The sequence below is a fragment of the Macaca nemestrina genome, chromosome 11 (assembly GCF_043159975.1).
Source record: "Macaca nemestrina isolate mMacNem1 chromosome 11, mMacNem.hap1, whole genome shotgun sequence".
Taxonomy (NCBI): domain Eukaryota; kingdom Metazoa; phylum Chordata; class Mammalia; order Primates; family Cercopithecidae; genus Macaca; species Macaca nemestrina.
Window position 1 is genome coordinate 69,304,151 of NC_092135.1, and position 27,340 is coordinate 69,331,490.

Genomic DNA, 27,340 nt, shown 5'->3' on the forward strand with positions numbered 1-27,340 from the left:
GATAGACTGCTAACTAGACTAAGAAGAAAAGAGAGAAGAATCAAATAGACAAAAAATGATAAAGGGGATATTGCCACTGACCCATGGAAATACAAACTACCATCAGACAGTACTATAAACACTTCTAGGCAAATAAACTAGAAAATCTAAAGAAACTGATAAATTCCTAGACACATACACCCTCCCAACACTAAACCAGGAAGAAGTTCAATCCTTGAATAGACCAATAACAAGTTCTGAAATTGAGGTAGTAATAGCCTACCAACCAAAAAAAGCCCAGGACCAGGTAGATTCACAGCTAAATTCTACCAGAGGTACAAAGAGGAGCTGGTACCATTCCTTCTGAAACTATTCCAAACAATTGAAAAGGAGGGACTCCTCCCTGAGTCATTTTATGAGGCCAGCATCATCCTGATACCAAAACTTGGCAGAAACACAACAAAAAAAAGAAAACTTCAGGCCAATATCCCTGATGAACATCGATGCAAAAATCCTCAATAAAATACCGGCAAACTGAATCCAGCAGCACATCAAAAAGCTTATCCACCAATTAAGTTGGCTTCATGTCTGGGATGCAAGGCTGGTTCAACGTATGCAAATTAATAAGCGTAATCCATCACATAAACAGAACCAATGACAAAAATTACATGATTATTTCAATAGATGCAGAAAAGGCCTTCAATAAAATTCAACATCACTTCATGTTAAAAACTCTCAATGAACTAGGTATTGATGGGATGTATCTCAGAATAATAAGAGCTATTTATGACAAATCCATGGCCAATATCATACTGAATAGGCAAAAGCTGAAAGCATTCCCTTTGAAAACTGGCGTAAGACAAGGATGCCCTCTCTCACCACTCCTATTCAACATAGTATTGGAAGTGCTGACCAGGGCAATAAGGCAAGAGAAAGAAATAAAGAGTATTCAAATAGGAAAAGAGCAAGCCAAATTGTCTCTGTTTGCAGATGACATGATCCTATATTTAGAAAACCCCATCGTCTCAGCCCAAAAACTCCTTTAGCTGATAAACGACTTCAGCAAAGTCTTGGGATACAAAATCAATGTGCAAAAATCACAAGCGTTCCTACACATCAACAACAGACTAGCAGAGAGCCAAATCATGAATGAACCCCCATTCACAATTGCTACAAAGTGAATAAAATACCTAGGAATACAGCTAATAAGGGACATGAAGGACCTCTTCAAGATGAACTACAAACCACTGTTCAAAGAAATAAGAGAGGACACAAACAAATGGAAGAACATTCCATGCTCACAGATAGGAAGAATCAACATCATGAAAATGGCCATACTGCCCAAAGTAATTTATAGATTGATTCTATGTTATTCCCATCAAACTACTGTTGACTTTCTTCACAGAATTAGAAAAAACTACTTTAAATTTCATATGGAACTAAAAAAGAGCCCACATAGTGAAGACAATCCTAAGCAAAAAGAACAAAGCTGGAGGCATCATGCTACCTGACTTCAAACTATACAACAGGGCTACAGTAACCAAAACAGCATGGTACTGGTATCAAAACAGACATATAGACCAATGGAACAGAACAGAGACCTCTGTTAAACAGAGAAATAATTCCACACGTCTACAACCATCTGATCTTCAACAAAACTGACAAAAACAAGCAATGGGGAAAGGATTCCCTACTTCATAAATGGTGCTGGGAAAACTGGCCAGCCATATGCAGAAAACTGAAACCGGACTCCTTCCTTACACCTTATTCAAAAATTAACTCAAGGTGGATTTAAGACTTAAATGTAAAACCAAAAACCATAAAAACCCTAGAAGAAAACCTAGGCAATACCATTCAGGACATAGCATGGGCAAAGACTTCATGACAAAACACCAAAAGCAACTGCAACAAAAGCCAAAGTCGACAAATGGGATCTAATTAAACTAAAGGGCTTCTTGCACAGCCAAAGAAACTAGCATCAGAGTGAACAGGGAACCTACAGAATGGGAGAAAATTTTTGCAATCTACCCATCTGACAAAGGTCTAATATCCAGAATCTACAAGGTATTTAAACAAATTTACAAGAAAAAAAAATCAAAAAGTGGGCAAAGGATATGAGCAGACACTTCTCAAAAGAAGACATTTATGCAGCCAATAAACATATGAAAAAAAGCTCATAATCACTGATCATTAGAGAAATGCAAATCAAAACTGCAATGAGGTATCTCACGCCAGTCAGAATGGCGAGTATTAAAAAGGAAACAATAGATGCTGACAAGGCTGTGGAGAAATAGGAACACTTTTTTCTTTTTTTTTTTTTTTTTTTGACATGGAGTCTTGCTCTGTTGCCAGGCTGGAGTGCAGCAGCATGATCTTGGCTCACTGTAACCTCCACCTCCCAGGTTCAAGTGATTCTCCTGCCTCGGCCTTCTGAGTAGCTAGGACTATAGGCACACACCACCACACCCAGTTCATTTTTTTGTATTTTTAGTAGAGACAGAGTTTCACCATGTTGGCCAGGATGGTCTCCATCTCCTGACCTTATGATCCGCCCACCTTGGCCTCCCAAAGTGCTGGGATTACATGCATGAGCCACCACGCCCAGCTAGGAATGCTTTTACACTGTTGGTGGGCATGTAAATTAGTTCAACCATTGTGGAAGACAGTGTGGCGATTCCTCAAGGATCTAGAACCAGAAATATCATTTGACCCAGTAATCCCATTACTGGGTATACACCCAAAGGAATATAAATCATTCTACTATAAAGACACATGCACATATGTGCTTACTGCAGCATTATTTACAATAGCAAAGGCATGGAACCAACCCAAATGTCAATCAATGATAGACTGGATAAAGAAAATGTGGTACATATACACCATGGAATACTATGCAGTCATAAAAAAGAATGAGATCATGTCCGTTGCAGGGACATGGATGAAGTTGGAAGCCATCATCCTCAGCAAACTAACACAGGACAAGAAAACCAGACACTGCATGTTCTCCCTCATAAGTAGGAGTTGAACAATGAGAACACATGGACACAGGGAGGGGAACAACATACACAGGGGCCTGTCGGCGGGTGGAGGGCAAGGGGAGAGACAGCATTAGGACAAATCCCTAATGCATGCAGGGCCTAAAACCTAGATGCAGGTGCAGCATGTGATAGGTGCAGCAAATCACATGGCACATGTATACCTATGTAACAAACCTGCACATTCTGCACATGTATCCCAGAACTCAAAGTAAAATTAAAAAAAAAAAAAGAAGAAAAAAAGAAAAGAAGACTACAAGAAAAAAAAAATACACACACACACACACATATTTGGGCCAGGCGCAGTGGCTCACGCCTGTAATCCCAGCATTTTGGGAGGCTGAGGAGGGTGGATCACCTGACGTCAGCAGTTCAAGACCATCCTGGCCAACATGGTGAAACCTCATCTCTAATAAAAATACAAAAAATTAGCCGGGTGTGGTGGCGGGCGCCTGTAATCCCAGCTACTTGGGAGGCTGAGGCAGGAGAATCACTTGAATCTGAGAGGCAGAGTTTGCAGTGAGCTGAGATCGAGCCATTGTACTCCAGCCTGGGCAACAGAGCGAGACTCTGTCTGAAAAAAACAAACAAACACAAAAACCCCAAAACACACACATGTGTACTGAACATGTAAAAAACAAAAAGAACTATGTAAGAAACAGGGTAAGAGGAATCAGATGATAAGTAAAATTTTTATATAAGAAAAATTATATAATGAAGAATTCTTGGGATCTGAACCCCATTAAGATTCTGGAAACTGTCTATTATTTAAGTGGGTTACATAATAGAAATCATGTTGCAACACACAGTCTTACCTTGGATCTACAAAAAAAAGGCTTAGCTCAGTGTTTTTAAACTAAAGGTCATAAACCTTGGTGAGTCCTGAAATCAATTTAGTTACTCTAAGCAACCCGTGAAGAAAGAAACAGAAACAGAGTAGAATAAAATAAATGGAAAATACTGTGTACACACCTCACATGGTAAAAACTGTACTGGAAACTTTTGTTCCTGTTTGATATATGTGTATATGTTATGTACACATGTGCTGGTCCATGATGGAAAGTGTGTTCCTTACTGGGAGCATGCCAATGGCCTAGCTGATGTAGTCACGTAATACAAGTGCTTAGTGCTTCCTTATAAATGGCTGAGATCCCTTGAAAAGTTTCTATATGCTTAAACCAAGAACATTGTGGAATAAGGAATGATTTTTCCAAGTAACCGTGTAAGTTCCTTAATATAGACAGATCTCAGGGCCATGTCTCAAAAGCATTTTGAATATCGTTTCCTGTCACCACCCTCCAAAATTGATAAATGTACTAAGTATAACTAAAAGACAATAGGCAGAATGTAAAATGGTTCAGTCACTGTGGAAAACAATCTGAGTTTCTCAAAAACTTAATTAAACACAGAATTAAAACATGACCCTGCAATTCCACTCTTAGGTATATATTCCAAAGAAATGAAAGCAAGGACCCAAACAAGAACATAGTTCACCCATGTTCATAGCAGCACTATTCACAAGAGGCAAAACAGTGGAACAGCCCAAATGTCCATTGGTAGATGAATGAATAAACCAACTGTGATGTATACAAATGATGGAATATCATTCAGCCATAAAAAGAACGAAGGGCCAATACATGCTACAAGGTATATGACCCTCCAAGATATTATGCTAAGTGAAAGATGTCAGACATAAAAGGTCACATTGTATGATTCCATGTCTATGAAACATCCAGAATGACTGGGTGCAGAGGCTTACGTCTATAATCCCAGCACACTGGAGGCTGAGGCAAGTGGATCACTTGAGCCTAGGAGTTCAAGACCAGCATGGGCAACATGGTAAAACCCCGTCTATACTAAAAATACAAAAAATTAGGCAGCCATGGTGGCACACGCCTGTAGTCCCAGTTACTTGGGAGGCTGAGGTGGGAGGATCACTTAAGTCCAGGTGGTCGAGGCTGCAGTAAGCTGTTACCATGCCACTGCACTCCAGTCTGGGTGACAGGGCAAGAACCTGTCTCAAATAAGCAAACAGACAGACAAAAAATGAAAGACTAGACCAACTGTGGTGGCTCATTCCTGTACTTTCAGCACTTTAGGAGGCTGAGGCAGGAGGATTACTTCAGCCCAGGAGTTCAAGACCAGTCCGGGCAACATAGTGAGACCCCATCTCTATAAAAAATAAAAAATTAGCCAGGTGTGGTAGCACACACTTGTAATCTCAGCTACCTGGGGGGCTGAGGCAGGAAGATCACTTGAGCCCAGGAGGTCAAAACTGCAATGAGCTGTGACTGTGCCACTGCACTCCAGTCTGGGTGACAGAGCGAGATGCTGTCTTTAAATTAATTAAGTAAGTAAGAAAGTAAAAGACTATAGGCAGTTATAAGTACTAGTAATATAAACACCCAGAATCTGGAAGGCAAATCTTTCTCAGGATATTAGAAACTAAATAAAAAAGAGTATCTTTATTTTTTCTTAAAATTAAAAAAAAAATATTGTCATACGGAGAGTAAATCATCCTTACAAACCAAAGGCTAAATGGAAAAATGAATTGTAGATAATTCTGAGCAACACCTCTAAGAGAAAATTGACATGTACTTTTCTAGAAACATCTTTAAAAAACCAAATTCAGGCTGGGTGTGGTGGCTCGTGCCTATAATCCCAGCATTTTGGGAGGCCAAGGCAGGAGGACTGCTTGAGGCCAGGAGTTCAAGATCAGCCTGGGTAACATGGCAAGACCCCTCTCTAAAAAAAATAAAATAAGACAAAATAAAAAATTAGCCACTATGGTGCCATTGTACTTCAGCTTGGGTGACAAAGCAAGACCCTGTCTCAAACAAACAAACAAAAAAAATCAAATTCCGCAAGAGAGGAAATACTATTCTTAAATATAAAGGAGAAAATAAGGAAGAAAACAAAAACTTTTGAACAGAATTTTGGACTTGAAGGATGGGGAGACAAAACCACATTTCGTTTAATTTACAAATCTTCTCTTCAAGAAGACAAATATGTAAAAAAGGTGTGTGGGAAGATAATGTGAATCAACTACCTTCCTCTTCCCTGGGTGAAACAATTTTTATTACTGCTCTTACAGTGTGTATTTGTGTTGGTAGAGAGTTCACCACAGGTGTCAGGTGCAGACTGGCCAACCCCTTGGGGGGTATGCTATGAAGACAGATGGCTGTCTAGACTAGATCAATGTTTTTCAAACTGAGTAACAGAGCCCTAAGGGTCCTTTAGGCTGCTAGAGTAAGTGAAGAGAAGTGAGAGGGAAAAGGAAGTTGTGCTGTTGATGCTCCAGGCCTCTATGCCAACTTCATTCAGGGCAGGTTTGCTTTTATCTTTTAAATCCTAGGATTCCATGTTAAAGCTTCACTTGAAAATAGTTCTGTTGCTAAAGAAAATTATAAAAACCATTGGACTGGATCAAGGGTTCCCAAACCTGGCTCCTCAACAGAATTACTAAAAGAGCCTTTTCAAGTTAGGAATTCCTGGGTCATACCTCTAGACCTACTGAAATAGTAACTCCCTGAAGGATTCTTGTGCAGCCAGCCCAAAGCTAGCCCATGTGTTTGAGAAGCGCGGGACCAGATGATCTTTGCTTTCCTGAGTCTATGACAAAACGACTTAAATCAGTAGGCAAGAATCTCAGGCAAGAGAGCACATGGTAGCAGATGGAAAAAGAGAATATAGATAGCTAAATCACTAGGGTCTAATGAAGAAAACAAAAAAATTGGTAAATGAGGAGCTTGCCTAAGATCAGAAGTTGCTCTGGAGATTTAATTGCCTGGCAAAGGGCCCATTTCAACTCATAGCCTGTGATAACTATCCATATTGGTGATGGTAGTCAAAATGGTTTAATGGAGCAGCTGTCCAAAAAAGTATAATGTGAACCACATATGTAGTTTTAAAATTTCTAGTAGCCATGGTAAAGAAAAGTGAAAATAAAGAGGTGAAACCAATTTTAAAAATACATTTTATTTAGGCCAGGCACAGTGGCTCACGCCTGTAATCCCAGCACTTTGGGAGTCCGAGGTGGGCAGTTCACCTGAGGTCAGGAGTTTGAGACCAGCCTGGCCAACACAGTGAAACCTTGTCTCTACAAAAAATACAAAAATTAGCTGGGCATGGTGGCGATATGGAAGAGAAGAGCGTGGTCCCTTTAAATGATACAGAAGCGGGGAAGGGAAGTGCTAGCTAGAGGAGAACATGGTCCCTGGCTAGGGCTTCACCCACACAAACCTAGGTGAGGACAGGCATTTCCTGCCCAAATGTTGTATTTTCCCCAGACCGCCCTGGCCCGCCACATCCCCATCCTATGCCTATAAACACCCCCTATCCCCCAGACCCTAGCAGGCAGACACATAGGTGGCTGGACATCGCGAGAAGCACATCAGCAGGAACCAGCACACCAGCAGGCCACCAACCAGCAGAACGACATTTGGCCAGGGCAGCCAGAGGAGAGCCCAGTCCAACGAGCGGTCCGACTCCAGGGGAAAACCATCTCCCTTCTGGCTCCCCCATCTGCTGAGAGCTACTTCCACTCAGTAAAACCTTGCACTCATTCTCCAAGCTCGTAAGTGATCTGATTCTTCCTGTACAACAAGGCAAGAACCCAGGGATACAGAAAGTCCTCTGTCTTTACGACAAGGCAGGGGTATAATTGAGCTAACACAAGCTGCCTATGGATGGCTAAACTAAAAGAGCACCCTGTAACACACGCCCGCTGGGGCTTCAGGAGCTGTAAACACTCACCCCTAAACACTGTCAGGGGGTCAGAGCCCCACAGCCTGCCCATCTGTATGCTCCCCTAGAGGTTTGAGCAGTGGGTCACTGAGGAAGTGAGCCACACCCCCATCGCACATCCTGCGAGGGGGACATGGGAGCTTTTCCCGTTTCAGTGGTGCATGTTTATAATCCCAGATACTCAGAAGGCTGAGGCAGGAGAATTGCTTGAACCTGGGAGGCAGAGGTTGCAGTGAGCTGAGATTCCATCACTGCACTCCATCCGGGGCGACAGAGTGAAACTGTCTTATTAAAAAAAAAATATATATATATATTAAAAAATATACATGTACGTATGTGTATATATAATATATATGTACATATGTGTATATATGTACGTATGTGTGTATATATAATTTAACTGCATATATCCAAATTTTCATTCATTTTTAACATATAATTCAATATAAAAATTATTAATGAGATTCTTTACCATTTTTTGTACTAAGTTTTAAAAATCTTACAGTACATCTCAATTCAGCCCTGTTATTAATATATTTCAAGTGCTCAATAACCACATGTGGCTAGTGGCTACCATATTGTACAGTGTAGAACTAATTAATTAAAAAATCAATATATTCCCTTTCAAAATTGAGATTCAGTTGCAATCAAAACATAAAAGGCCCGTGAATCACTTTCCTAGCCCCAGAGATGCTGTTCCAGAGGCTAGTCTGATAACAATTTTGTCTGCAGATATCATACTCGACTTGACTTTTTCAGCTCTGACCACTCTCCCTCTTCCCAGCAGCAGTGTCTGCGTGCTGGACATTTACACCTGAATGTCCTGCTCACAAAGCCTATTCAAAATGTCTAAAACCAAATTCACCATCTTTCTTCCAAAATAAAACAAATACATTTACCTCTTGATTTTCCTATTTCTATTAGTTACTTAAGATCAAAACTTCAGAGTCAACTTCTTCCTTTTTCTTTACTCTGCACAAGCACCAAGTTCTATTTATTCTTCTGTCATGATCTCTTGCTCACTGGACCTTTCCTGCTTCTAATTCTTCCTGCTGATCAGTCTAGTATAGTGTTACCAAATATATACACTTAATACACTAGCTATAATGTCATTTATCTTCAGTGGCTCTGTAATGCCTTATACTTCAGCTATGAATTCAGGACCATGCACAATCGTAAACCTACCCCCTCATCTGGCCTATGTCATTCTGACTTTATCTTTCACCAATCTCCTGGGAAAGCCTTTGTTAAGGCAAACTATCCTATGCTCTCTCTCCTAAAAATGCCTTATATTTCCTCATCTCAGTGCTTTATGATTTTCTATCCAACTAGAATGCCCTTATTTCAGTTTACCTATTCAAAGCATTAATTCAACAAATATTTGTGTGTCAGGCATTGTGCTATGTACTGGAGGCAATATAAATAGGGGCATATCTTGTATAATTATGCTTTGCTTTATCACATTTTACAGTTACTGCATTTTTTACAAATTGAAGGTTTGTGGCAACCCTGCATTGAGCAAGTCTATTGGCACCATTTCTCCAACAGCATGTGCTCACCTCATGTCTCTGTTACACTTTGGTAATTCTTGCAATATTTCAAACTATTTCATTATTATTATATCTGTTATGAGCTGTCATCAGTGATCTTTGATGTTACTATTGTAATTGTTTTAGAGCACCATGAACCATCCCCATATAAAACAGCGAATTTAATTGATAAATATTATGTGTGTTCTGACTGCTCCACTGACCCGGCTTTGCCTGTCTCTTTCCCTCTCTTCAGGCTCCCCTATTCCCTGAGACAAAACAATATGAAATGAGTCCAGTTGATTACCTACAGTAGCCTCTACATGTTCAAGTGAAAGGAAGAGTTACATGTCTCTCACTTTAAATCAAAAGCTAGAAAAGACTAAGCTTAGTGAGGAAGGCCTATTGCAAGCTGAGATAGGCCAAAACCTAGGTCTCTAGCCCTAGTCAACTTGTGACATGCAAAGGAAATGTTCTTAAAGGAAATTAAAGATGCTGCTCCAGGTTGAGTGCTATGGCTCACACCTGTAATTCCAGCACTTTGGGAGGCTGAGTTGGGAAGATCACTTGAGCTCAGGAGTTCAAGACCAGCCTGGGCAACATGGTGAAACCCCATCTCTACAAAAAATACAAAAATTAGCCAGGCATGGCAGTGAATGCCTATAGTCCCAGCTACTTGGGAGGCTGAGGCCAGAGAATCACTTGACCCCGGAGGAGGTTGAGGCTGCAGTGAACTGTGACCACACCACTGCACCACTGCACTCCAGCTTGGGTGACAGAGTCTCCCTGTCTGAAAAAAATAAAATAAAATAAAAAATGAAAAGATGCTACTCCAGTGAATACATGAATGAACACATGCTATTTCTCATGAAATAGCATTACTGATATGAATAAAGGTTTAGTGGTATGCATAAAAGATAAAACCAGTCACAATATTCCCATAAGCCAAAGCCTAATCCAGAGCAAGGCCCTAACTTTCTTTGATTCTATGAAGGCTCAGAGAGATGAGGTAGCTGCAGAAGAAAAGTGAAGCTAGTGGAGGTTGGTTCATGAGGTTTAAGGAAACAAGCCATCTCCATAGCATAAAAGTGCAAAGCAAAGCAGTAAGTGCTGATGGAGAAGCTGTAGCATCAAGTTATCCAAAAGATCCAGCTAAGATCACTGATGAAGGTGGTTACACTAAAAAACAAATTTTCAATGTAAATAAAACAGTTTTCTATTGGAAGAAGACGCCATCTAAGACTTTCTTTTTTTTTTTTTTGAGACGGAGTCTCACTCTGTTGCCCAGGCTGGAGTGCAGTGGCGCAATCTCGGCTCATTGCAGGCTTTGTCTCCTGGGTTCAAGCCATTCTCCTGCCTCAGCCTCCAGAGTAGCTGGGACTACAGGCGCCCGCCACCATGCCTGGCTAATTTTTTTTTAATTTTTAGTAGAGACGGGGTTTCACCATGTTAGCCAGGATGGTCTTGATCTCCTGACCTCGTGATCTGCCTGCCTTGGCCTCCCAAAGTGTTGGGATTACAGGCGTGAGCCACCGTACCCGGCCAGATGCCATCTAAGACTTTCATAGTCAGAAAGGATAAGTCAATGCCTGGCTTCAAAGCTTCAAAGGACAGGCTGACTCTCTCGTTAAGGGCTAAGGCAGCTGGTGACTTTAAGTTGAAGCCAGTGCTTATTTACTATTCCAAAAATCCTAGGGCCCTGAAAAATGATGCTGAATCTACTCTGCCTATACTCTATAAATGAAACAACAAAGCCTAGATGACAACATATCTGTTTATAGCATGGTTTACTGAATGTTTTAAGCCCACTGTTGAGACCTAATGCTCAGAAGAAAGAATTCCTTGAAAAATATTACTGCTCACTGACAATATGCCTTGTCACCCCACAGTTCTGATGGAAATGTACAAGGATATTAATGTTGTTTTCATGCCAACTAATACAATATCCATTCTGCAGCCCATGGATCAAGGAGTAATTTCAACTTTCAAGACTTACTTAAGAACTACATTTCGTAAAGCTACAGCTGCCATAAATAGTAATTCCTCTAGTGGATCTGGGCAAAGTAAACTGAAAACATTCTGGAAAGGATTCACTAATCTACACGCCATTAAGAACATTTGTGATTCATGGGAGGAGGTCAAAATAACAACATCAATAGGAGTTTGGAAGAAGTTGATTCTAATGGATGATTCTGAGGGGTTCAAGACTTCAGTGGAAAAAGTAACAGCAGATATGGTGGAAACAGCAAGAGAACTAGAATTAAAAGTGGGGCCTAAAGATTTAGGCTGAATTGCTGCAATCTCATGATAAAACTTGAACAGATGAGGAGTTCCTTTGTAGGGATGAGCAAATTAAAGTAGCTTCTTGAGATAGAATCTACTTGGGGTGAAGACACTGTGAACACTGTGGAAATTACAACAAAGAATTATGTTGCGGGAAGTCAGGGACCCTGAACAGAGGGACCGGCTGAAGCCATGGCAGAAGAACATAAATTGTGAAGATTTCATGGACATATATTAGTTCCCCAAATTAATACTTTTATAATTTTTTATGCCTGTCTTTACTGCAATCTCTGAACATAAATTGTGAAGATTTCATGGACATTTATCACTTCCCTAATCAATACTCTTGTAATTTCCTATGCCTGTCTTTACTTTAATCTCTTAACCCCATCATCTTCGTAAGCTGAGGATGTATGTGGCCTCAGGACCCTGTGATGATTGCGTTAACTGCACAAATTGTTCGTAAAGCATGTGTGTTTAAACAACATGAAATCTGGGCACCTTGAAAAAAGAAAAGGATAACAGTGATGTTCAGAGAACAAGGGAGATAACCATCAGGTGTGATTGCCTGAGAGCCGGGCAGAACAGAGTCATATTTCTCTTCTTACAAAACCAAATAGGAGAAATATCACTGAATTCTTTTTCTCAGCAAGGAACAGCCCTGAGAAAGAGAATGCTTTCCTAGGGGTAGGTCTCTAAAATGGTTGCTCTGGGAATGTCTGTCTTACACGGTTGCAGATAAGGGATGAAATAAGCTCCGGTCTTCCATAGCGCTCCCAGGCCTATTAAGATGAGGAAATTCCCGCCTAGTAAATTTTAGTCAGACTGGTTGTCTGCTCTCAAACCCTGTCTCCTGATAAGATGTTATCAATGACAATGCGTGCCCAAAACTTCATTAGCAATTTTAATTTCGCCCCGATCCTGTGATCTCACTCTGCGCCCATTTGCCTTGTGATATTTTATTGCCTTGTAAAGCAAGTGATCTCTATGACCCATACCCTATTCTTACACTCCCTCCCCTTTGAAAATCACTAATAAAAACTTGCTGGTTTTGCGGCTTGCGGGGCATCACAGAATCTGCCGACATGTGACGTCTCCCCTGGAAACCCAGCTTTAAAATTTCTTTCTTTTGTACTCTTTCCCTTTATTTCTCAGACCGGCCAACATTTAGGGAAATAAAAAACAACTTATGTGGAATTATTGGGGGTGGGTTCCCCCAATAGAATTTAGACATAATTTAGACAACAAAGAATTTAGACATAATTCTAAATATTAAAAAAAATATTTAGAATATTACATATACTTAGTTGATAAAACAGTGGCAGAATCTGTGAGGACTTATTTTGAAAGTTCTACTGTAGGTAAAATCTTATCAAACAGCATCACATGCTACAGAGAAATCTTCCATGAAAGGAAGAGTCAGCTGATGAGGCAAACTGCATTGTTGTCTTATTTTAAGAAACTGCTACAGCCACTCCAACCACCACCCTGATCAGTCAGCAGCCATCAACATTGAGGTAAGACCCTCTGCCAACAAAAAGATTATGACTCACTGAAGGCTCAGATGACTGTTAGCATTTTTTAGCAAGAAATTACTTAATTAGGTTTGTACATTGGTTTCTTAGACATAATGCTATTGTATACTTAAGAGACTACAGTATGGTGTAAACATGAGTTTTATATGCACTGGGAAACCAAAAAAATTGTGTGACTCACTTTATTGCAATATTTGCTTTACTGCAGTGGTCTCAACCAAACTTACAACATTTTTGAGGTATGCCTGTAATCCTAACCTCAGTTTCCCTCACTTTAAGACTTTCTGACTATGCCCAAACAGGAGTGGTTTTGCATTACAGAGTTGTTCTCATACGGCACATAGTCTGTAACACTCATTGAGCTCTCACAATTTACTGCCTTGTATGGGTAATTATCAGCTTTTTCTGTAAATATCTATCTTTCCAAATAGTGTGGATTCCCTGAAAGCATGGGCGAGAATCATATCAATGTGATCTCCCTGGTGTTCAGTAAGCCGCAGGTACTGATACGCATTTGCCGGATGACAAGTATGAAAAAGAGGGAAGGGACTGTGGAGCTGCAGGAGGGCCCCACCTAGGAAAGAATCCTCACCCCCACCCAGTGACAGCAGGCAAATCAGGATCAGAGGTAAGCAGGAAGGGCCTGCAAGAACTTCAAGGCTACTAAAAGCACATGGGAAGTTTCACTTTTCCAATTCCATTTGCAATGAAATTCAGACTCGGCAACACTTACGTCAGGATTGGTTACCCTAGCTTTTGGACCTCTACAATATGAGTTAGGTCATGAGCTTTAAAAACCCTTTCTTGGCCGGGCGCGGTGGCTCAAGCCTGTAATCCCAGCACTTTGGGAGGCCGAGACGGGCGGATCACGAGGTCAGGAGATCGAGACCATCCTGGGTAACACAGTGAAACCCCGTCTCTACTAAAAATACGAAAACTTAGCCGGGCGAGGTGGCAGGCGCCTGTAGTCCCAGCTACTCGGGAGGCTGAGGCAGGAGAATGGCGTGAACCCGGGAGGCGGAGCTTGCAGTGAGCTGAGATCCGGCCACTGCACTCCAGCCTGGGTGACAGAGCGAGACTCCGTCTCCAAAAAAAAAAAAAAAAAAAAAACCCTTTCTTAGTTCTAAATGAAAATAATACCACTGGTGATATTTAAGAAATACACATAGTATCAGACTTAAAAAGAAAACTCACCACATGTTGTGTTCAAAAACTTTGGCTGGGTCAGTTAAAATCCTTGATCCCAGAGGGGCCACTGGGTGGTAACCACTTTGGTATCTGTGTGGCACCTTTCCTAGCCTTAGACAGGAAATGGAATTTCTCCAAATCATGTTCATCCTAAGCAGTACCTAAAAAGTTACAAATGATTAATTAGTAAACATAGATTAAACAGTGTATTGTTTACCTAACACCCAAAACCTGGTTCTAAAGGTTTTCAATCTGAGAAAGCACAGGAAAACTAGAAACTTTTTAATGAAAGATGAGCATAATAGCTTCTCTCCTGAAGTATATTCAGGCCAAGAGATGGGAAAGAAATATTTAGGGTGGGCAACACTGGCTGGCTTTTTTGTGAAAGCCATAGCCTTAACCAACTTTGTTTTGTTAGACATTTTATTTGTTCATTTAATTTTTAGTGCATGACCAAAGCATGTAAGTCCAAAATCTGAATCTGTATACTAAAGACAGTTTTTTTTTTTTTTAAGTAATTTTATTTTTGGGGGGGTAATTCTAGGAAAACATATTTCTAGGAAATATTCTGTGACCACTAGACAAAAATCCCAAGTATGGTAGAAGAATAAAAAAGCAAACCTGTAACTCTCATTCTCTGTGCTGAAATGAATAATATGAAAATCAGTCAAATAAATAAATATTAAGACAGAATCACAGCAATTCTTAATTCTAACAATACTATATACATATATTTTTAAGAATAGTCAGCAATATGGATGCAAAATAGATTTCCCTGAACAAAATGCATGCTTTGCTGGGCACGGTGGCTCATGCCTGTAATCCCAGCAGTTTGGGAGGCCAAGGAGGGTGGATCACTTGAGGTCAGGAGTTTGAGACCAGCCTGGCCAACATAGGAAAACCCCATCTCTACTGAAAACACACACAAAAAAAAGAAAAAATTATCAAGGAGTGATGGTATGCTCCTGTAATCCCAGCCACTTGGAGGCTGAGGCAAGAAAATCGCTTGAACCCAGGAGGCAGAGACTGCAGTGAGCCGAGATTGTGTCACTGCACTCCCACCTGGACAACAGAACAAGACTCTGTCTCAAAACAAAACAAAACAAAAATGCATGCTTAAGGCCAGGTGCAGTGCCTCACGCCTGTAATCCCAACATTTTGGGAGCCCAAGGCGAGAGAGTTACTTGAATCCAAGAGTTCGAGACCAGCCTGGGCAACATAGTGACACCCTGTCTCCACAAAAAAAAAAAAAAAAAAAAAAAAATTACTCGAGGGTGGTGGTGCACGTCTGTGGTTCCAGCTACATGAGAGGCCGAGCCTAGAGGATGAGGCTGTAGTGAGCCATGATTGTGCCACTGCATTCTGGCTTGCGTCATAGAGCAAGACCCTGTCTTAAAAAAAGGAAAAAAAAAAAAAGCATGTTTACACCCTAGCTCGAGAGGAGAATCATCTGCTGATTAGCCCAAATCCATCTCCATTTCTGGAAGAATAACAAACATTTAAAGAATATGTCATCTTAATTACATACTTGTAAATGTGTCACTTTAAAATCTTTATGGAAAAGTATTAAAAAGAAGCTCTAAGGAGCTTACTTTTTCCAATAAGAAACCATTGTAATACTGCTTGACATTTCAGTTGTTCATCACAACGTTCAGCCTAATGCTATCAGCTGTCAGGTGGAAACAGATGCTAAAAGGTGTGTGTATGTAATATGCATCACAGATTATTGGAGGTGCTATTAGGCGTAAAAATGCCATATACTGTGCACTCTTTACCACCCTACTGAAAATGAATAGGTTTAAGACTGTGAATTCCAAAATGAACTGCAGAATGTCAAAAACAGCTCTTTGTACTTTTAAACATAAAATTCAAGATTTTCCTTTTGGAAAAAAAAAAGTGGGGGCATAGTTACACATACCAACAAGACTGTAATGGTTCCATTCAAATGTGACTTAACAGTGATGAGAAATGAAACCTTCAACAGCAAGTGCAGATGCTCCTGTTTCTTATTTGTTTTCCTTCTCCAGTAAATGCAGCTCTTTGGTGGAGGCAAATGAAATGAAATGCTCCACCTACTACCACCTTTACCCTGATGTGCCTTTGTTCTTTTTGCCTGCCAATGTTCCACATAAGACTATCAGTGTTCTATAAAACCCTACCTGCAAAATTATTTTTAGAGCTCTTTCTGCAGTGAATAGTATTCACAAAATCTTCTGTATGCTGAAGAGTAGAAATTGATTACACCTAGAAAGAGAGGCAATTCATGCTCAAAAGTATAAAATGATATAAACGTTTCCTACCCAGGAAAGGCAAATCAAAATGGAATTTCAATCTTTTAAATAATCACGTGATACTTATCTATACCCATCTATATACAGAAGAGGGAAGGAAAAAAAAGTAAGAATTTCTCTCACTATAAATGACCAAGAGCCTCTGTAGACAGAGACAAAAAGATACAACCAGATTGGATTATTAGGCAATTCAGGAAAGTGTCAGAGAAATGTGAATCTTGCAGGCTGCTAGTCTGGGGAGAAAGCATAGTGTGACCAGGGTCTAAATATGTGGCAATTTCCCTACTTAGGCAGCTGTTTCTTTAATTAACCACACAAACACCTATATTTCATTTACTTATCCATAACAGTTATGCATAGCCTTGCATTGCTATTTATCTTATTACATAAATATATAATAAACATATATAGGAGACTATATAATATAAACACATAATAAAATTATATAAATGCCTTCTTACTTAAATTGCAAGCTTCTAGAGGCAGCACCAAGCTGCTCATGAATTGTTTGACTGATTACATAAAAATGGTATTTGTCTGACATAAATCTCATTGGATGGAAGTTACTTCATATTTTCCAGGGTGGATCCTAACTAAGATCCTTGCAGTGCGAAGGAAGTGACACAAGAATGTGACAATATACAGGTAGCTATCCAATTATATTAACTACAATGATTAACAAATATGTGCTTTGTATTATTACTACCATGTTAGCCTAAGGTTTGCTAGGTCATGGTTCAATTTTGTGGGAAAAGAAGGGCAGGGCCAGCCCCAAATAAAATTCTGGTAGAAAAAGTAGGTTTCTGCCACCAGAATGACCCAATCCCTTTATGTACCTTCTCTTAGCTCTTTTTTGGCATACTCTAATTTGAATACCAGTTTAACTCAGATATTATTTGCATAATATCTTATTCACACAAAACTGTGTGAATAAGTAGTATTTTTATTTGAAACAACACAAAGAGGTACAGTTAAAATATTCCATTCATCCAAAAAACGGCAAGAAAGGAAGAACAGAGGAATGAAAAACAAATAGGACAAATAGAAACAAATACAACAAATAAAAACAAATAGGACAAATAGAAAACAAATACCAAGATGGCATGTTTAAACCCAACCATATCAATACTTACAATAAATGTAAATGGGTTCTAATTAAAAAGCAGATTATGAACTTGGATTAAAAAAAGTAAGACCCAGCAATATACTGTTTATAAGGCAAGCACTTTAAATATAAAGAAACAAACAGATCAGCATAAAAAAAAGGTATACCATGCAAACACTGCATAAGAAAGCTGGTGGGGCTATATTAACAGACAAAGTAGACTTCAATGAAAAGACTATTACAGAGAAAAAGAGGGACATTTAATAATGATAATAAGCCAATTCATCAAGACAACATAGCAGTCTTAAATATGCATGTACCTAATAACAAAGCTGTAAAATAAATGAAGCAAAAAGACAGAACTTTCTAAAAGGAGAACTTAACAAATTCACAGTAATACTTGGAGATTTTAACAACCCTTTTTCAGTAATAAATACAAAAATAATCAGCAACGAGCTATCAAAAAATCAAAAAGGATAAAGAAGATTTGAACATTATTAACTTGACCTAGATGATATTTATAGAAAGAACATCATATGTAGCAATAGCAAGAATACACATTCTTTTCAAATGAACATGGAGTATTCACCAAGGTAGACCATATGCTGGGCTATAAAACAAGTCTCAATAAATAGATAAATTTGGCTGGCTAGGCACAGTGGCTTATGCCTGTAATCCTAGCACTTTGGGAGGCTGAGGAGGGTGGATCACCTGTGGTCAGGAGTTTGAGACCAGCCTGGCCAACATGGTGAAAAACTGTCTCTACTAAAAATACAAAAAAAAAAAAAAAAAAAAAATTAGCTGAGTATGGTGGTGGGTGCCTACAATTGGCTGAGGCACAAGAATCACTTGAACCCGGGAGGCGGAGGTTGCAGTGAGCCGAGATCGCGCCACTGCACTTCAGCCTGTGCGACAGAGTGGGACTCTGTCTCAAAAAATAGATAAATAAATAAAAATAAATCCCAAAGTATTAAATCATACAGTGTGCTTTTTGGCTACAATAATATTAAATGTTAATATCTTGATGAACTAACTTGTATTAATAAATGTCCCTTCTTATCTCTGGTAATAGTCATTTTCTTGAGGTCTACTTTGTCTGATATTAACACAGGCCTACCAGGTGTCTAATGTAATGTTGTGTATGGCATGTTGTGTATCTTTTAAAAAAATTTTAGTCTATTTGTGTGTTTTTATTTTTTATTTTATTTTTAATTTAATTTTATTTTTTGAGACAGAGTCTTGCTGTATCGCCCAGGCTGGAGTGGAGTGCAGTGGTGCGATCTCGGCTCACTGCAAGCTCTGCCTCCCGGGTTCACGCCATTCTCCTGCCTCAGCCTCCCGAGTAGCTGGGACTACAGGCACCTGCCACCACGCCTGGCTAATTTTTTTGTGTGTGTGTATTTTTAGTGGAGACGGGGTTTCACCGTGTTAGCCAGCATGGTCTCGATCTCCCGACCCTGTGATCTGCTCGTCTCGGCCTTGCAAAGTGCTGGGATTACAGGGGTGAACCATCACACCCGGCCTTATTTGTATGTTTACATTTAAAGTGCTTTTCTGATAGGCAGCATATTGTCAATCCTTGCTTTTTTATCCAAATTCAAAATAATAATGATAGCTACAAAAGTTTCCAAATGTTAAGGAACTAAGCAACACAGCTATAAATAACCTATGAGTAAAAGAACAAATCTGAAATTAGAATATATTTTGAACTGAATAACAAAATTTCAAAATATCAAAATTTATGGGATGCAACTAAAGCAGTGTATAGAGAGAAATTTATAGTTTTAAACATTTTTATTAGAAAGGAGAAAGATGTCAAACCATTAATCTCAGCTTTTTTTTTTTTTTTTTTTTTTTTTTGACAAGGTCTTGCTCTATCACCCAGACTAGAGTACAATGGCACGATCATAGCTCACTGCAGCCTTGAATTCCTGGGGTCAAGTGATCCTCCTGCTTTGGCCTCCCAAGTAGCTAGGACTACACTCATGTGCCACCCACACCTAGCTACTTTTCTTTTTTTTTTTTTTTTTTTTAAGAGACAAGGTCTGCCTATGTTGCTCAAGCTAGTCTTGAACTCTTGGGCTCAAGGGATCCTCCCACCTCGGCCTCCCAAAGTGCTGAGATTTACAAGCATCAGCCACCTTGCCTGGCCTCAGCTTCTAGCTTCGCAAGCTAGAAAAATAAGAATAAATTAGACCCAAAGTAAGTAGAGAGAAGGAAATAATAAAACAGAAAGCAATGAAATAGAAAATGGGGCCAGGCATGGTGGTTCATGCCTGTAATCTCAGAGCTGTGGAAGAGAGGTCAAGGTGGGCAGATCACTTGAGGCCAAGACTTTGAGACTAGCCTAGGCAAAATAGTGAGACCTTATCTCTAAAAAAACAAAAAAACAAACAAACAAAAACTTCAAACAAACAAAATTAGCCATTGTCTGTAGTCCCAGCTACTTGGGAGGCCAACGAGGGAGGATCACTTGAGTTCAGGAGTTCAAGGCTGCAGTGAGCTATGATCATGCTATTGCACTGCATCCTGGGCGACAGAGCAATACCCTATCTCAAAAAAAAAAAAAAAAAAAAAAAAGAGAGAGAGGGAGGGAGGGAAGGAGGGAAAATGAGCAAAGCAGGGAAAAATCAGTCAAAAGTTAGTTCTTTGGAAAGATTAATAAAACTGATAAACTTCTGGCAAGACTGATATCAAACATGCATTTCACAAAACACAAACTTCCAATAATAGGAATGAGAAATGAGATATCACCACAGACCTTACAGACATTGAAAATCTAATACTGGGATATTATGGACAATTTTATTGCATTCATTAGATGGGACAAAGTCCTTGAAAACCATAACTTACTAATAATAACAAAATAACACAAGAGAAAATCTGAATAGCCCTAAATTTATTAATTACATTTGTAATTAAAATCGAAACAAACAACACACCTAATAGGATGGCTGGTATTTAAAAACAGCAGCAACAGCCCAGAATATAACAAGTATTGGTGAGGATGTGGAGAAATTGGGAAATTCGAGCCCTTACTCATTGCTATTGAAATATAAGATGATACAGCTGCTATGAAAAAACATTATGGTGAATCCTCAAAAATTAACATAGAATTACCATACAATTCAGCAATTCTACTTCTGGGTATATACCCAAAAGAAGTGAAAGCAGAGACCAAAGAGATATATGTACACCCATATTCATAGCAACATCATTCACAATAGACAAAAGGTAGAAGCAACCCACGTGTCACTGAAGATAAATGAACAAAATGTGATACATACATACATACATATATATATGTACAATGGAACGTTATCCAGCCTTGAAAGGAAATTTTGACACATGCTACAACCATGGATGAATCTTAAAGATATTATGATAAGTGAAATAAGCCAGTCATAAAAGGACATATATTGTATGATTCCTCTTGTATAAGGTTCCTAGAGTAGTCAAACTGACAGAGACAGGAAGTGGAGTGATGTTTGGCAGAGGCTGGGGAATGGAGAATTAAGTTTCTAATGGATATGGGAAGGGGCGAGAGGAAATGGGGAGATGCAGATCAAAGGATACAAAGTTGCAGATAAGTAGGATGAACATGTCCAGAGATCTAATGTACAATGCGAGGGTTACAGTCAATATTTTATTATATTTGGGATTTTTGCTGAAAGAGTAGATTTTAGGTACACTTGCCACACATACACACAAAGATAACTATGTGAGATGATATATTTGTTAATCTACTTGCCTATGGCAACCACTTCACTGTGTATATATGTATTAAAACATCTTCTTGTATACCTGATATATACAATTAAAGAAGAGACGCTAGACACCAAAAAAGTAAAAAATAAATAAAGAGTTTCATTTAGGGAAGATGAAAAAGTTCTGGAGATGGATGAAGTCTAAGAGTATGAAGAAGGCGGCCAGGCGCGGTGGCTCAAGCCTATAATCCCAGCACTTTGGGAGGCCGAGGCGGCAGGATCACGAGGTCAGGAGATGGAGACCATCCTGGCTGACTCGGTGAAACCCCGTCTCTACTAAAAAATACGAAAAAAAAATTAGCCCGGCGTGGTGGCGGGCGCCTGTAGTTCCAGCTACTCGGGAGGCTGAGGCAGGAGAACGGCGTGAACCCCGGAAGGCAGAACTTGCAGTAAGCTGAGATGGCGCCATTGCACTCCAGCCTGGGTGACAGAGTGAGACTCCGTCACAAAAAAAAAAAAAAAAACGAAAAACAAAACAGTATATAGAAGGCAACAGAAATTTCCACAATTCCTGATAAGGTGTTTCAGTTTTTTTAAATTTACTATGTGAAAAATCTGAGAACGTGGTCCTGACCCTTCACTTAACTCAAACTAATGTCACATAAAAGGCATACATTGTACCAACTTTGCCCACAGGTTCCCATTTTCAGCTCACCATCCTATGAAGCTCCTTCCTCTTGAATCCTAAGAAGGCCAAAATGAAACAGAAAAAGCATGACTTTAGGGGCATGCCGCGTGAGATCTTAACGCTAAGGTTCAGTCATGAATAGGCAATGGCTAAAGCAATCACTAAGGAACAGACAAGAAAGAAAACGAAACTCATTCAAGTATTAGATTGACAGTGTCGTTAAAAATCGCATTTATTACGCTACCAAATATAAAGCATACCAAGAAAAGCTGACAGACTTCCTGCCAGCTCTAGGTGTAGGTAGGTATGTGCCTATTTTAGAATGTAAGGAAAAGAACAAATGTATAAAAGGACTTGGGTTCAGCATACATAGTAATCTGACAAGCCAAGGGGAAGGTGGTTTTAATAGGTTCCAGTTTCCTGAGCAGACTACCACCACAATGAGCACAGGGGCAAAAGCAGCAGCCTTGATACAGAAGGCCAACGTGTGGGGAGCAGCTCTCTCCCCAGCTACAAATTTTGGCTAGATGCTTTGCCTACCACTAAAATGGAGTCCTTTTCACAATGATTCATACATCTGCCTGACCATATCAACAAACTATAACATATGCTACAGGAATAGGTAAAATGTGTGTAATGCACATGACAAAATACCTCTTAACTGCAAATTTTGCTTTTGGGGAGCAACAGTTTTGAGTAATACTGTTTTTTTTTAAAGAAGGATTTTAATAAAAGGAAAGACTCCATAGTATATTTTGCAAATTGAAAAAATACTTTAGAAAGTAAAGGCTGAACACAGTGGCTCATGTCTGTAATCTCAGCACTTTTGGAGGCCAAGGCAGGAGGACTGCTTAAGCCCAGGAGTTTAAGATTAGCCTGGGCAACATAGACAGACCTCATCTCAAAATAAAAATAAATAAATAAAAGGAAATAAAGCATCAATTCCAATATATCTTCCATGTAAATTTCATTTTTTTTTTAGAAAAGTTAAATAGGTACCATGTGTGATGACCTATCCTCAGCACTTATATAGAGTATATTATCTTATTTAGCTTCCATTCCCTATCAAGGGGTACTGTTTTAAGGAAAAAGCCTATAAAGGACGAAGTAAACTAACAGGCCTAAAATCACCCAGCTAAAAATTGACAGAGATTCAATTCCAGTCCAAGCATCTTATTAAAGAATCCACATTCTACCTTTTTGGATTTTTTGTTTTTGCTTTTTTGAACAGCATTATTATTCACATACATATACCCCATTTGCCTTCTACTTTTGTATACCACATATACAAGAAGGATCATGTTACTGATTCCCCAGTCTTTAATGGGGTTGCTAATTTGTTGTAACTGATTTCGGGAGGCCCAGAATTCCTTCTCTCCCTTCATCTCTCTCAACTGTTTTTCTCTTGGGCCTTAATCGAATAGCAAGCAAGCAATGCCATTGGTAGCCAGCAGTCCCCAGATTTAGGAGAGCACAGTCATTCTCTTATTTGGCTTGTCACATTACTATAAATGCTGAACCCATATATAACAATATGTATAATATGTACTCAAATCTCAAGGTGCAGACAAAGGGCTCTTGCATCACCTAAATAATGTAACATTTTAACACCCAGGTCTTTTCACTGGTTTGATTTTGCAGAGCTGAGCAGTAGAGACAAAGAACGACTTCTTAGTTCCCTTGCTTTTTAAGCTGGTTCCTAAGACTGCTTTCTTGCATTTTAATACTACTAGAGGAACACCAAAGAAATAGAGCAAATCGTACTGCTGTTTGTATGAATCTATAACAATTATCCTTGGGGCACTTAGCTAGCTCTAAGATAAACTATTTGTAAAATTCCCCAAGGATGATTCCCAGTTGTCTCAGCTTGCTGCAACCCCAGGGAGAGGAACTGCTATTAACCATACACTAAATGCCAGTCCACCATTTAAAAGTTAACTTCCCTTCAATGTTTCCTGACTTCTGAGTATCCTTTAAATAAATAAGTGAGACATTCATGTTTTCACCTCTGTAACTGTTTAGCATTTCTTCTCATCGGGGAAGCTGGTACAAAGGTTTTCATTCAGAGGAGCAAACATCATCTAAAATTAAGTTGCACTAAACATTACCTGAGAGGCTAGCATTAATGAGAACAAATTAAGCGCTACTGCTGTACTTTTTTGGAGAGTGAAAGCTGACAGGTAAGAAACACTTAAGTATCAACTACACTGCAGTGAAAACTGAAGCTTCAATTAACCCTGGCAATTTCAGAGAACTCAGAGGGTGACCATCTGCCAGGCAAACAGCTTAGGCAACTCATGCATCTTGTTTTAATCTTTCTTTGGATGATTATAATTTCAGGGTATAAATAAGGTTATTAGCAAGAACAGAACAACAACAATAATTACAGTAAGTATTTGCAGAGCACTTTGATCACACTATGACGTCAGTAACTCTGCAGCTTCAAAATGGGAATCTCATGCTTAGTATTTGTTCTCCATGACTGCCCTGAATGGTGGCTACATGATACACTCACTCACACAAAAAGAGGCAACTGGGACTCAGAAGTTAACTCTCTAAGGGATTTAATGTAAGCTCATCTCAAAGCCATCTCAATCTAAAATATCTGAACTATTCTTATTTCTCTGGACATTGTTTCTAAACACGTTATACTGGGCCAGAATGAAATTGGTTTTAACTTATTTACCTGGCATTTCACATTTAGACTTCTGTGTACAGAAGAGGAAAAAAGCCTGGATTCTTGATGGCATCATTGAACAGGTAAACCAGTGATAGTCTATCTCTGGACTTCTTGCTAGGTGAAAAAAGTAAATCCTTTTGTATTTTAGCCACTATTAGATTTTCTGTTATGTAATATGTATTATTGTTAAGTCCTGGGATTTCAGAGACAAATCCATCTGTTTTCTGCTCTCAAGAATTACCATTAAGTGAAGAAGAAAGAGATGCAAACAAAGAGTCCTGACATTATATATAGTAAAGGTAAGTACAAAATGCTATTGGAGCACAGAGGAGTGAATGATTAAGTCTACTAGTGGTGGCTCTGAGAAGCTTTCTGGTGGAGGCAATATTTGTGCTGGGTATAGAAAAATGAGTAACATTCCACGGAGAAAAGGGTAAAAGCCAGGGAATTTCAGGCAGGATGATTAGCACAGATAAAGATTAAACAGGTATGAAAACATGGAATATTCAGAGAATAAAAAGTAATATAGAAAAAGGTGCTGACCTAAATAATTCTGGATATTAATAGTGTCTATAAAACTAAAGGCAATAGGAATGGTAATAAGCACTGTACTCTAGTTGAAAAAGGGTTAACAATTCTGAAATCAGTACACAAGGAAATCAGAATTGAACAATTAGTAAGTAGGTGATACTTGGTAGAAGCCAGGTTTCTCATTGTTGGAGTGGGAGGTTACAAACAAAGGGAAGAAAAGGCTAGAATAATCTATATGGTGATGGCTTAGAATGTGAGTCATTTGTATGCCCTCTTATTTAGCTTAATATACATAGGTTACATATAGAAATATTTGTAGATATGTATGTATACATTGATTAGTATACACACATATATTTCCTTACTCTGTCATCTGAGAGGGCCTAGAAGTCACCACATCCCGGTGGCAACAAGCACACCCAGTACCCAGATCTTCATTTCTAACCATTCTCTAATAAAACAGAACCATGGCTCCTTGGAGAAATGGCTGATTCTAGGATTGAGGCAGAGAATATAAGATGAGCCAAGAGCGTCTTATAGTGCCAGAAAGTAAGGAAGTGCACACACACACCCCAAAAAACAAAAAACCTACAGTGCTGAGGGTATTGTCAAAAGGACACGGGAGCCAACTGAACGTGCACCCAATGGCCAAAGCTAGAACACTCTGACCAACAAAATAAAAAGTAGTTTTGGATTACAACCCAAAGAATAAAATAAATATCCAGGTATCCATACTCATATAAATGATTAAACAAATAAATGAGGGAGAAGAGAGAAATCGTCCATGCAAACAGTTACTAAATAATTTATGTAAATAAACACTCTTCCCTTAAGGAGGTGGAACATAACTCCTCATTAAGTGTGGGCAGCACATAGTGACTTCTTTCTAAAGAGTTCAGTGTGGAAAGGGGGAAAAAATAACTCTGCAGCGGAGTAACTTGACAAAGACTTCCTCAGCCAGGTGATCAAGGTTAACAAAAACAGTGATAGTGCTGATAGTATGTATTCTTGCTTTGATGTGATAAAAACAGCACTTTACCTCTGTGTTCTTTCTCCCCAACCCCCATAACTTCAGTCTAATCATAAGAAAACTATCAGATAAACCCCAGTTGACAGACATTCTATAAAATATGACTAATACTCCCCAAACTGTCAAGGTCATCAAAAACAAAGTCTGAGAGACTGCCAGAGCCAAGCAAAATAAGGAGACATGATAACTACATGTAATGTGGTGTCCTGGATGGAATCCTGGAACTCAAAAAAGTCATTAGGTAAAAAGTAAGGAAATCTGAATAAAATATAGACTTTGGTTAACAATAATGTATCAATATTGGTTCATTAACTGTAACAAATGTACCACAGGAATCTGTTACTAATAAGGGAGACGGGGTATGGACTATATGGAAACTCTCTATACTAACTTCACAGTTTCTTCATAAATCTAAAAGTGTTCTAAAATTAAAATAAAACAAAATAATTTTGTATGACTACAGACCATGATGTAAGGGGCAGACAGGTGGAGTGGGGAGGTAGTTATAAGGCTGGAAAGTTAGGCAGAGGCCAGATAGGAATCTTTATGTATACCAAATTAAGCAGTTTGAATATTTTCTCGTAGGCAATGCAACAAACAGAATTTTAAATAAGAGAGCAAGGTGATGAGATCTGTTCAGTAGTCCCCCCCCATCCTGTCTGCAGGGGATAGGTTCCAAGATCCCTAGTGGATGCGTGAAACTGTGAATAGTAACAAACCCTATATATATTGTGGTTTTTCATATATATATATATATATGATACTTTACAAATTAGGCATAAGAGATTAACAACTAATAAAATAGAACAGTTATAACAATATACAATAAGTTATGTGAATGTAGTCTCTCCCTCTCTCTCAAAATAGCTTATTATATTGTATTAACCCTTCCTGTGTTGATGTGAGATGATAAAATGCTTGCATGATAAGATGTAGTGAGGTGAATGATGCAGGCATCGTGACATAGTGTTAAGCTACAATTGACCTACATCTGAAGGAGGATCAGCTGCTTC

At 39.1% G+C, this 27,340-nt stretch overlaps 1 protein-coding gene across 1 annotated transcript in view; it reads right to left on the reverse strand.

Annotated features, from left to right (window-relative positions):
* Positions 1-27,067, reverse strand: part of LOC105483247 (methyltransferase 8, tRNA N3-cytidine) — a 225,457-nt gene extending 198,390 nt beyond the window's left edge. Inside the window, 2 exon segments of the mRNA XM_071072927.1 lie at positions 14,302-14,456; positions 22,114-27,067. Coding sequence (XP_070929028.1) covers positions 14,302-14,456; positions 22,114-22,188 — 230 coding nt within the window. The 5' untranslated portion in view covers positions 22,189-27,067.
* Between the last annotated feature and the right edge of the window lie 273 nt (positions 27,068-27,340).